This window comes from Limulus polyphemus, unplaced genomic scaffold (assembly GCF_000517525.1).
Source record: "Limulus polyphemus unplaced genomic scaffold, Limulus_polyphemus-2.1.2 Scaffold1872, whole genome shotgun sequence".
Classification (NCBI taxonomy): domain Eukaryota; kingdom Metazoa; phylum Arthropoda; class Merostomata; order Xiphosura; family Limulidae; genus Limulus; species Limulus polyphemus.
Window position 1 is genome coordinate 218747 of NW_013667482.1, and position 12873 is coordinate 231619.

General features: G+C 33.1%; 1 protein-coding gene across 1 annotated transcript; it reads right to left on the reverse strand.

Moving 5' to 3' along the window:
- Positions 1 to 5142: 5142 nt before the first annotated feature.
- On the reverse strand, positions 5143 to 12283 carry LOC106465215 (hemocyte protein-glutamine gamma-glutamyltransferase-like; the record flags this gene model as incomplete). The annotated part of the gene is made up of 11 exons (XM_022393067.1): positions 5143 to 5928; positions 6467 to 6603; positions 6738 to 6898; positions 7533 to 7837; positions 8760 to 9003; positions 9486 to 9589; positions 10173 to 10268; positions 10981 to 11177; positions 11467 to 11574; positions 11757 to 11875; positions 11992 to 12283. Coding segments are annotated over 11 exons (1935 nt in total), but the record flags the coding sequence as incomplete, so codon positions are not given.
- Between the last annotated feature and the right edge of the window lie 590 nt (positions 12284 to 12873).

Consider the following 12873-nt stretch of genomic DNA (forward strand, 5'->3'; position numbering starts at 1 on the left):
TTACTAAAACACACGTGAAATATAGAGAGAAACATGAAATAAGTCAGTGGTGCTTCCTTCACTTAAACACATATGTCATACGGAGAGAGAGAGAAGACAGGTCGTAGACGCTTGCTTCAATTAAATTCACACAAAATATACACACAGAGAGAGAAAGAAGACAAGTCAGGATGCTTGACTCACTTGAAAACATATCGTACAGAGAGACACTGATAATATACAGAGACATATGACAGTTCAAATAGCATTAAGAAAGAATAACTTCATGTATTTAGTCTTAGAAACTTCACACCAAATAATCACGATGAAGATTTGTTTTTATAATTTGGAATACATTATTAACCTTTTTTATGTAAATTAGAAGCAAAAAAGAAATTGGGGTGTTTTTGGTCCTCATTATGAATAATGGGCTTTATAGTTCGCTGGTGGATGTGACACCTGAGTAACATTCCCGTGAGGTACTGGTTTCATTGGTGATGCAATAATTCGCTGGTGGATGTGACACCTGAAGAACATTCCCGTGAGGTACTGGTTCATTGGTGATGCAATAGTTCTCTGGTGGATGTGACACCTGAAGAAAATTCCCGTGAGGTACTGGTTTCATTGGTGATGCAATAATTCGCTGGTGGATGTGACACCTGAAGAACATTCCCGTGAGGTACTGGTTTCATTGGTGATGCAATATATGGATATTTAATGTATTGTTTAGTTTTGCCTGGATATTCAGAAACACTACTCGTGTAAAATAACAGTCAGTTAGATGATCTTTGGACTCATGCCATATCATGGGAACCGTAAATGGCATACTTGTTCTCTTCTTATTCAGCCATTGTGTCAAGCCAGGTATGCAAACTGAACAACACACATTAGTCACCAGTTTTACACTCAAAATAGTGGAAGTAAGCTACCTTTAACTCGCGTGTGATGTTTTACGTTCGTGAGACTGTAATATATTTTCCACAAATGTAGCAGAAACTATTTGGGTGGTTTTTGCATTTTCGGACTTTACTTGAACTGGAGGCAGGCAGCTTTTCAAATGATTTTCTAAAAAATATGAAGTAATTTATGTTTACAGAACTAGAGTTTAAAAGATTTTGCAGAATTTGATTATATCGCGGGCATGATGCGAAGAAGAAGATCAGACTTTATTTGACTGTGCACGGAACAAGGCGAAGTGATCAACTGAGTGAGTGAAAGGCTACTGACCCCGCTCCTTTTATACTCACTCGGAGACGTCTCGAATGCTCTAGGAAAGTGAGCACATGAAGATTTCGTGATTCCTGGACAGAGCAGGTAAGCGTGGAAAAGAAGCAAAAGTGGTGCAATTCGCTACAATTATATCAAGAAAAAATAGCATATATGAACAATATATATGGAATTTTACAACAATACCATACAGTCATTGTTTGAAGTTATCAAAAATGTATGCCTTTTACCCATTCAACTGTCCAAGTAAACTTAATTTTACAGCAAAATCTATAGTACTGAGTTGATTGTGTGAAATTTCACATAGTGCTGATAAAATATTGAGATATTACAATAACTTAAAATTTACAGACTGGACTTTACTTTATGTTTTACCGAATAATCAACAAGAACTCGCCAAAACGATAGGAATCGTAACGATACTGGTCGCCCCCCAGTGGCACAGCGGTATGTCTGCGGACTTACAACGCTAGAATCCGGGTTTCGATACCAGTGTTGGGCAGAGCACAGATAGCCCATTGTGTAGCTTTGTGCTTAATTACAAAGAAACGATACTGGTCTCGAAAGTAGGCTTACTTTGGTAAAAATAAAATAAAATCTAGAATAAACTTCAAGATGACGCCACGTGCTCCAAGTTAGATGGAAAAGTTGCCTGAGATAACGAAACAGTGAAGAGGAGAACAATTAGCAAGAGACACACCGTTAAAAGAGTACCAAGAAGAAAGAGACAGAAATTTAAAAGAAGATCAAGAAGAGAGAGACTGAGAATTAATAGATGAACAGGAGGTAAGAGACAGGAATTAAAAGAAATTATTTAAAGAATAATCAAGAACAAAGATATATATTTAGTTGAAGACAAGATCGAAGAAGTTACTGAGGATGTGCAGAAATGTTTATAACAGCAAAAGTGAAATAGTATAAAAATATATTTGAAGTACATAAAAACTGTAATGACAAAATTGACAATGTACAAAAATCGCATCAACGAAGTGCGGAAAGCTTGTAATGACAAAACTGAAGAAGTATAAAGAGATACAATGAAGAAAGATTAAAACAACAAAATCAATGGGGTAGAAAAGAAATTCAGTAACAGAATAAAAAATTTGGAAAATCCAAGGAACGAATCAGTAACACCTTTCTCTGCATTTATTCATGTATTCAATTCTCACAACACTTTTAACTATGAAATATGGAATAACATAAACCATTTCGTCAACAATTGTTGTGTGCCAACAGTAGATTTCCATAATTAGATTGAATAAATCTGAGATTTGATTCCCCACGGTGAACAGAACACAGCTAGCTCATTGTGTAGCTATGCGCTAAAAAACAACAATCTAAAAAGATCGACAACTGTTATCAGTACATCTTTGTCCTCTATGACAGCAGTCATTTCCTGGAATATTACGGATCTATCATTATCTCAATCACTCACAGAGTTTTCAGGTTAGTTCAATAACTTTGTCTAATAGAGAAAACAGACTATGATGGAAGGGTACCATGTAAGGGATAAAAGGCTCAGTTCAAAATAATCTCAAAAGTTAATGGATGAGATACATTTTTGGTTGTAATTAAGCACAAAGCTACACAATGGGTTATCTGTACTCGGCCCACCACGGGTATCGAAACCTGGTTTCTAGCGTTCTAAGTCTGCAGACATACAGTTGTCCTACTAAGAGGGGGCATGAGATAGTAAACAAGAAGTTTTCATCTTGTTGATCGCTTAAAGGAAGAAGCCTTAACAACATTAATAATTTTCTAGCTTAAAACCATAACAACTAACAAGCATTGATGATTGCCTTATCAAACAGGTTTGTAATGATAAACAAACAAACAAAAATTCCCAAACCAAAGTTCAGGAACAGGCTAAGAAGTAATGACGAAACCTTAGCCGAACTTGTGGAAAAGCTTCCCCTATTATCTTATACGGATACTCCAAGTAAAATGATGGATTTTGATTCGCGATTGATTCATAAATGACGTAATACATGAGAATATCCTAAAGCAAATTATATGCACATCAAGGAAGCTCCACAGTTGGCTATAGAACTTGAACTTAAAGACACCATTCAGAAGTTACAGGATAATCAGATCAAGCAAAGTGGAAACATTAACTCCCTCTGGTGGTATTCTAGTAAAACTAAAATGATTAATTAAACAATTAGTTACACAGAATGGAAGAAGGAAACCATAAAACAAAGGGTGTTTCGACAATATCGTAAAAGGACATGTTGCCAGTATCTGTTGACAAAAGCTAGTAGAGAATAAAAAGGATGTCCAAAGGATGTCAGTAAAAGAGAACTGTTATAAATTTGAGAACATAGCCATCATTGTAAGAGCGTGAGGAATCAACAGATGATAATAAACCAAGGAGACAACACCATAATGACAATCCCTAGAGCCCAAACAAATCAAAGTAACAGTAAATCAGACATCAAAAAATAGGAATTAAACGGAATTACAGGCGAGGTTCAGATAAAAAAAACTCCATCTGCTCCAAATGAGATGACAAGTTCATTATTTAAAGAAACCAGACCACGAGACCATTAAAGGTTGAATATCAAATAACTACAAAGACTGGTGCACAGGGTCATGAGGAAAGTCGACCTGGAGTGTAGCAAAACACAATCCAGAAGAATAGGTGGTCCAAGCCAAGTATCAAGTTTTCTGATCGTCTTTGGAAAGATGTCACAGGAAAACAGCGAATTCTTATAGTTTCAGCAAAGCTTTCGTCAGTAGTTAATAAACCTGCTGGACAACCTGTATGTCCTGTCGAAATCACTTCCAGATTATTAACAGGAATACGGCCATAAAATAATTCAACTATCTCCAAGTGATAAGATAGAAAATGGCAACAAAAGACATTGATCATGTCGTCCACGTTTCATAAGCCACGGAAAAGAAAAAAAAAAAACGTCAAAAAGATTTGATGAATGAACAGGTTAGAAGAAAAGATATTGTTTAGTTCACGTTTAATTTAGTAATAATAATTCCATTAGTAGATATTACATCTTCATAATTGTAAATCATGGTGCTATTAATAAATATGCATTTTTAAATTTAACATATTTTTGTTTCATTTCTGTATTAGGATTATTCAAGGGATTTCAAAATCTAGGGAAGGGTAGTGTTATAGGCTTTGTTTTTAATATTTTAATTGAGTCTTTTTTTTGCTAGAGGAAGTTTTGGCATGACGTATATTACTTTGAACTTCGCATATCAAATATTTCTATATAATTATAATTTTTATCTAGGTTTTGAATTTTATTGTATTCTTACCTAACCAATCAGAAAAATGGCATATTTGTTTTCAGATACATATTACAAATTCAACGTATATTCACAAGTTTTGACCACGGCTGTAATGAAGCTATAATACAAACGTATAAACCTAGTTAAATCATAATGGGTATCGTTAAGGTGTATCATTTGTTTTAAGAAAGGTGAAACTACACATCAAAGCAGAAAAAACAAACCATTTTAAACTTCATTAGAGATTCAGGGCTGATATGCATCTCATTGAAAAAGACTATTGTTATTAACCGTATTTATTGTGAACTATAAATATATATACCTTACGTTTTCTTGTCAAACAGTGTTATTTCCTTTTTTAAAAAGTAAGTAACTAGAAATTATTATTAATTTTAAATATTATACCAATAGTTAAATATAGACATGAAGCAAAGTTTTAGAGTTATATTTAAAGTGGAGTTTTTCTCGTGCTTTAACGTGATTAGATCTTGAAATTAAAATCGTTATTTGATTACACCAGCACAACTCGCTTCTCATGTTATCGAATCATGACATGTCTTGGCAATTTTCATTAAAATGTTTTTCTATTATTCAGTTTTCTTTGTGGTCCTCACAAGAAATTAACGCTAGAAGTGTACATACTTAATGGCACACAAGCCTTCACGAATTAATTCAGAAAGATACTATATTCATTTGATTTTATTTAACAAACGTTTAATTCACAATGAAATCGTTATTATCAAAGTGTACAAGAATGATTTTCAACCAGTAGTGAAATAATTATACTTGTCATAAGACATTAATATTATGAATGTGATCCTAATTATTACTATTAGATATTATTACTAATGTCCTATGACAGGTATAACTTATTATAATAATGCTTCGCCAGCTTACAAGTATAATCGGGATATAAATAAATAAATATATAAATAAATAAATATATACGTAATTTGAAAAATAAGAAATAGATATTAAGTGTTTGGATGGAAACAAATATGCAATCCAAGCAGTAAACATGTAAAATCATATTTTAAGTTAGAATTGCTCCATCGTTAAACGTAAGTGGTATAAGTATAACATTAACCTTCAAGACTTCCAAAAGATATATGAAACAATCCAAGAAATACTGTATCATACAGTATTGAAATTAAAAAGCAGGAAAAAATAAATAAAAAGTGATCCCTGCAATTTATAAGTTACATAGAAATAAGAGTATATTAATGAATCAATACAATTCAATAATGTAAAGTTTACAACGCCGTTCGTGTATCCCAAAGAGTAATTCAGGATAGAACTCATAAAATCTCGTTGTGGCTTGGATCGGATTTTGGGATCACCTCAATATGCTTTGATCCCATAAGCTGGATGAGCTGCCGAGAGCTGAAAGTGACGAATATTTTCTTAGAGCCAGGCTGCTGCGGGACGAGTTTTTCGCTATGAGTTATAGTTTCTCCTGGTTTGATATCCCTATAAAGATACAAATTTCTCTTATGAGAACAACATAATATAACCATACTATTCTCAAATTTAGAAAGCCACAAAAAATTATATCCTGTTTGCATTGTTTTAGATGTTGTTAAACAGGCAACATTATTAGGATTCGATGTTAAACTAGAAAATTAATTATAACTAGTCTCTAATCGAGTGTTGTTCAACTAAACTAGATCGTAAATTACATCTAAGTGGTTTCTAAACTAAGATTCTGCCTAAATTATATTATAAGAAAGACTAAAATCACTGTATAAGAAACAAATGTTGTGCTCAGAAGGATAGTTTTCTTTTCTTACACGGATTTTAATCATTTCTCTTATTTATCAACGTCTCTCACGCTGAATTTGTTTATTTTACAATCGTTATAGCATTAATTTGCACTTATTATAAAACAAAGACGAATGACATTCTTTGGTTCCTTAAACACGGACAGTTTTAAAAACATTTTGTTTAAAATCAAATTCAGTCATATATTTAATTTATTTTATGACACAAGACTGCACATTTTCCTCACCTGAACTTTGAATGATACGGCCCTGCAAGTCCCGGCCCTTCAATATTGAATACACAATCATCCAGAATACGTTTAAGTGGGTTTTGGAAACTGATAACTAACTCAAATGGTTTTCCAACCTCAGGAGTTCCGTGGACCTGAGTTGAAGAATAAGAAGAGTACATTTCATTAACGAGGTTTTATCATGTATTTTAGTATAAGTTACCGAATCTTTAGTTTCTACCGTTATAAGTTCAAGAAGAGACTTGGTATTGTTTATATCTGAACTTACCTCAAGACTCAACTTCGGTTTGTCCAGTACGAAATCGTCCTCACCAGACCAAGCTTGCTGCGTTTCCATCACTGTGGCCAAAGCGTAGATTTTTATCATGGCGTAATCCACCAGTTTCTCTAGGTATTCGCTTGAGCTCAATTTAATGGAAAGAAGTTCCTCTGTAAATTGAAGATAAATAGTTAATATATTAAATATAAATTTCCATAGGGAACGAATGACTATGACACTTACAAAGAGTTGTTACGGTTTACTCTAAACCTAGTTCTTGATGTATATTGAAAGTTAAATTCATGTGATACGCGTGTATTTTTAACCTCTTTATTGTAACGACACTAGATAATGAATTTATTCTGAGCAAAATTCAGGTTTTTAAAAATAAATATTGCTAATCCGTATCTGCGGTTTCTTCATCATTTTTACTTTACATAATGCAACAAAATTATTACAATGGTAGAAGAACCCCAGTTAAAAACAACAGTGTTGATCAATTCAAGAACAGCTCTGTTGGATTGGTACAACAGTGTTTATCATTTTAAGTACAGCTCTGTTAAACTTCACTATGAAACTTGGTTTATTGAACAAATATTACAATTTCATATTAAGCATTTATAGTATTCTCGAAAGTCTAATTTGAAATAATATTTAATTCTTAAACACCAACACCTGCACGGTTTATAATTACCTTACATATAATAATCAGGTTCTTCAGAATTTTTATAAACAGCTCACATTTTTTAATCAGTGACAGTCATATGGATGCAAGAAAGGTGAATTTAGACGATGTAAACGTACCTTGCTGAGGTTGAAGGATTAATTTATCGCTCTTTCGTTTTAACTTTTTAGCCGTAATTCCAGTGTAGTAAACGCTGCTGGCTGACAATATGGCTGACACTGTTCTGGGCTTGCTACTCAGATTCTTAATCTTCATTGTTACATCGAATGACTGCCCAATCATCACTTTCTTACTCTCCAACAGCTCGAAAGAAACGTCTTCTTTTTCAACAGGTCGATCGAATCTGTGTCTCACGATATCGTTGTTGGTAGCGTTCAGTACAGACATTCTCTCTTCATTATAAAATATTTTTGCCCAGAAAAAACTAGTTTGGGTTTAATATTTCATTTGTGTCCTGCAGGGACCGATAAGGTGCCATTCAGGTTGAAAATTATGGTTCTTGAGAACTTGTTCATGTTTTTGAACACGATGACACTTTAGTTAAAAAATACCTCGTTATCTTATCTATTTAAAGCACACTTCTTTCCCTAAACTGGACTATATACAGCATAAAAATATGTCCGACCAGATAAACATTTCTTCTATTATGTTATATCTCAAAGATCAATTCCTAATGAACGTAATTAAAAAATGGTGGAATTTGATATTACGCCTAGTTTCAATTATTGCTTAGAATATGGGTGTTTATTAGTTGACATAAATATTCAATGCTATATCCGTTATTAACGAATTATTGAGAGGCGTTACATCATTTCTGTTTCTTCTTAAGTTTAATTCTACAATTCTAACTTGGTTCATTTGAGAATTAGCGTGCTTCAAAGTCAATACGAATCTATTTAACTTTTTTCTTCTAAAATCATAGCGTTGGCCGTCTTATACTTACCAAGAAAGCTGGGGTTGATGATGATTTTGGAAACAAGGATGCTGAGGATATCACTTACGAGTATAAAAACAAAGAAGGTAAGTAATGAGTTTATGTTTATAAAAATGAACTGACGTCATTCATTTTAAACACTTATCTAATGGAAAGTTCGTTTGTTTTGTTTGTAGTGCAAAGCTACACAGTGGGTTTAAAAAAAGTTGTACGAGAGAAACTAGGTACGCAATGATACTAAACAAGGAGACCCCATTATTCAGGTATACCCGTCCCTGAGTTTGAACTATCGGTCAGAGGAAAAGAAGCCAAACAGCAGTATCAGCCGCTGCAAGTTCTTTATCCACTGTCACTCTTATAACGCGCTTACAGCTGAGAATATGATGTACGGACCCTTGATACGCAGCCCTACATGCTAATCATTAGGCTATGCCTAGCCCACAACTCGCCACAAGAATCCGTAAACGTAACGTTTAAAAATACGTACTGTCTAGTGTTTGTTTTCATTTTTTTCCAGCCAGTTTCCGCTTTTCGGTCTTTCTGCCAGTACACGATGTCTGCATTGACTTCAGCGAAGACGAAAGGGACGTCGTACCTGTATCCAACTTCCCCTCTTTTCACGGCTAGTTGAGGTGCTGGGCCTAACTGATATATACCTGGATGAATATATAAAAAACATATCTCTCATTACATTCCCAGAACTTAAAACTAAAAAGTAATTTGTCACATTCACTTACATTTTTTTAACTCTGAAACTATGAATCTTGCTTGAACTGAGTTTAATATTGAATTACAAAATCAAGACCACGAGTCATTACATAAAAGACAGTTTACCTCAGGTGTATATTTTGTAAATAAGTAAATGTTTTCCGAAAGGAATCTATGATGATCATAATCGTTTACTTTATACAGCAATAAATTAGTTGATGAACGACCCTCATACTTTTGATTGTTTGTTTGTGATTAAGCACCAAACTACACAATGGGCTATCTGTGCTCTGCCCAGACATACCGCTGTGCCACTGGAGGGCCATACTTTTGAATTTGCGTGTTTTGATAAATATAAATATCTACATATACTCATACATACATAAATGCATGTTAATACACTTGCAGAGAAAATATAATTTGTATATACCTTCGCTGGTTTCCTGTGGAGTGGCGTCAACAATTTGCCATCCTCCGTAGCCTACAGGAAGGTCAGCTCTTGCCATCCAACACTCATTCCATACATGGAAGTTCCTGAAACACGAGTTGCCGAGTAAGTTAATAAATCTCCCTCTGTTTTTAATTCGAAGTTAACTAAAGAAAGTAATTGAGTTTCGTACTGTGATACCTTGATATTTAATTAAAGCTTACCTTTTTATATTTCGTTAACACAGCACTTAGACCCGTATTCGAGTTTTATTCTTTGGTAAAAACAAATACTGTTTAACTAACCACAGAATAAAGAGTTATTTATAAAATACATAAACCATGTTTAACACATTGATTTGATCCTCCCCCTAAACTCATTTACAACTCCATACAGAATAACACATTTGTTTAACATGATTGGTGATCGATTGTTAAAGGATGTTTAGATCATTAAGATAAATATAAACATGCTTTTATAATATGCTCTTTTGCTCTAATTTTTAAGAGTTTAAGGGTCATATTTTCTAAAATTGTATATGAAGTAATATGTACAAGAAATAGTAATATATGAACTCGATATAAACCTAAACTAAAGCGGTTAGAAATTATATCTTATCTTAACAGGTCATTAATAAACAGTTCTTTAGAACAATATTATAGCAGTAAAAGAACATAAAAATTTAAATACCATATTGAATCATTTGTTCCTCCGGACATTTGATCTCCTCTTTCGTTAAAAAGTTTGTCAATGGTTAATGTGGCATCTGCATCATCATTCACACAAATTTATGATAGATATTTCAGTGTCTTAACACCTCCAGTTAATACCACTACATGCCTAAGAATATCTTAATAATAGCGATAAACGGAAGTAATATAGTGATTTTAATAGTGCAAGTTATTGTTGTAATATTTACTGTATAACATGGAACTTTACTTACTACAATTTTGTCGGTTGCTAAAGTGCTTTAGCAAACATTTATTGTGAGTTTTATCATTATAGTTTGCCGAGCCTTGGGACTTCCCCTGTCGGCCAATTTCGAACTTTGTTTCAGCTCTGTTAAAGATTAAAGTTAATAAGTGTTTCAGAATTTGTATTTTGATAAGATTATACAGTGGTTTCATTCATTTTAATTTGATCTATTAATCAAAAACAGAAATAACTAGTTTTTATTAACATATACAACAAACAAATAAAAAATTAATCTAATGAAGCGTGTATGCCTTCATACGTTATGCTTACATTTTCTTGAAATGTTTACTAAAGATAAAGTTAATGAATATTTTTTGTACAAATTTATTATAATAAGTTGTTATATTTATTGTCACACAAATAACTTTGGGTGTTCATAATTTCTTTCAGTAAAGTAATGATTTTTACATTACTGATTTTTCGATTTAATTTGATGATGACAGCTGTATGATATTCAAAGAAATAATCAATCTGCATTTTGCCACATCTAGCTAATAAAAGTTAGTTTTCAGATCATAAAGGCAGACAAATGCGACGCCTACCGGTATTGCATACACCAGCAAATACCCAGCACTGTCCATATTTCACTGGATCTCCTCCGTTTTTCATGAACTTTTCTAAGATGGCAGCACTTCCAGTCCACTTCCAGGGGGCGACACCATCATCATAAGGCTCATGCCATCTACCTATTAGCACACCGTTGTCGTTAAGGCTGTTTACCTTTAATCCAAACAAAAGTAAAAAGATCATTTCCGATCATGCATTTATTACATGAACTATTAGCTACATGTACAATGTATAGTAAGTCTTGAAATATAAACATCAATCGAACTTAGTCACTGAAGTTCGTGAAAACAATTATTGTACTGTTACAAATGATTTCCTGACACAAAGAAGTGAAAAAAGTACACATCTCAATGTTATTAATGTGGAAAAGCGAATGTATTTATATTAAGATAATATTAGGTAATACTCATAATGAATATTTCCTAACTCAAAGAAATCTTACCATTGCCGACACAGCACGGGCTACTTTGACTGGATTAGTCCTGGCACTGTAATCAAGACGAGAACGTTCCAAAAGAAACATGCAAGCCGGAAGGACCGAGTCTTTAAACTGAAATATAAAATATACTCCACTTATCGATAATATTTGAATTGATAGACTTGTGCTGTAGATCTGTTTAGAACCTGACATGAAATATGAAGTATTTTTGAAAAGACTTAAAGTTTATTATTCAGACTCAATCAAACATGAGAGAAATGTCAGTTTTATTCAACTTATTAAACATTTATTACCTGCCCAAAAATCCACTGTCTTCCATTTGGGTAGTTAAAGGAGCCTACATAAATCTTTCCCACGTCATTCAAAACGTATTCTTTTTTCATTTTATCATCTTGCATGTAGACAGAGTCATCTGTTGACCAAGAAAAAAATTATGTCTCGTTAGTATTCTTAGCACTTTTATTTCATCAGAAAATTCACTTTGTAAAACATAGGTTTAATGAAGAATATTTTTACTCTTAACCTCACCTTTGCTCCATGGGTTAAACAGAACATAAATGTTCTCCTTGCATTCATACGTTTCCGGGGAAGAGACTGGTTCATCATCTTTTGACTTCAATTGTGAAGTAACTTTCATCTTCCAAATCCCAACTCCCACGGAAGCCGGAACGTGCACTTGGAGAGTTATCTTAGAACGATCACGACTCTGTAGTCGCACATCCCACTTTGTTTTATCTTCTCTGTAGGAATCGTTGTTGGTTATGGGCATTACAATTAAGGTGCCTTTACTGATTTGAGGGTTCGAACCTAAATATAAAGTTTATTGAGAAAATCTACCATTAGTATAATCAGGGACAAGTATGTTTTTATGCACTGATATCAATGTGTACTCTTGAGATAAAATAGCTAATGTCTGGACAATTTATCATTAATAATACAAGATATTGGGGAAAATTTTATGGGTCATGATTTTCTTTATCAAGTGTTTTTACATTTTTATTATAGAGTTACAATTTCTTTATTCTTCGAAGCGCCACCTAGGGAATTTGTAACCATATGAGATGTTACTTTTTTTTCTTTTGAAATATTCTTATAACAACGCGTAGCTTGAAAGTCAATCCTTTTATGTAAATAAAACTAGTTTTATTTCGATTATTTTAACCTGCCTGGGCACATAACTAGTCTGGTATTGTGGCCCGTTATACAATTCAAAAGACGAAACTTTTTATGAATTTAAATTTGCACATGTTCAAAATTGAAACATTCACTATCAAACTTTACTCTGACATTTGAAATAATAATAATAAATTTTATGCAGCACATTTAATTTAGTTAATTCTCGTAAAACTCTTAATCGACAAGCCCATTATCGTTGACATCGAAGTTGAATATTATAAAACTAATATTTGT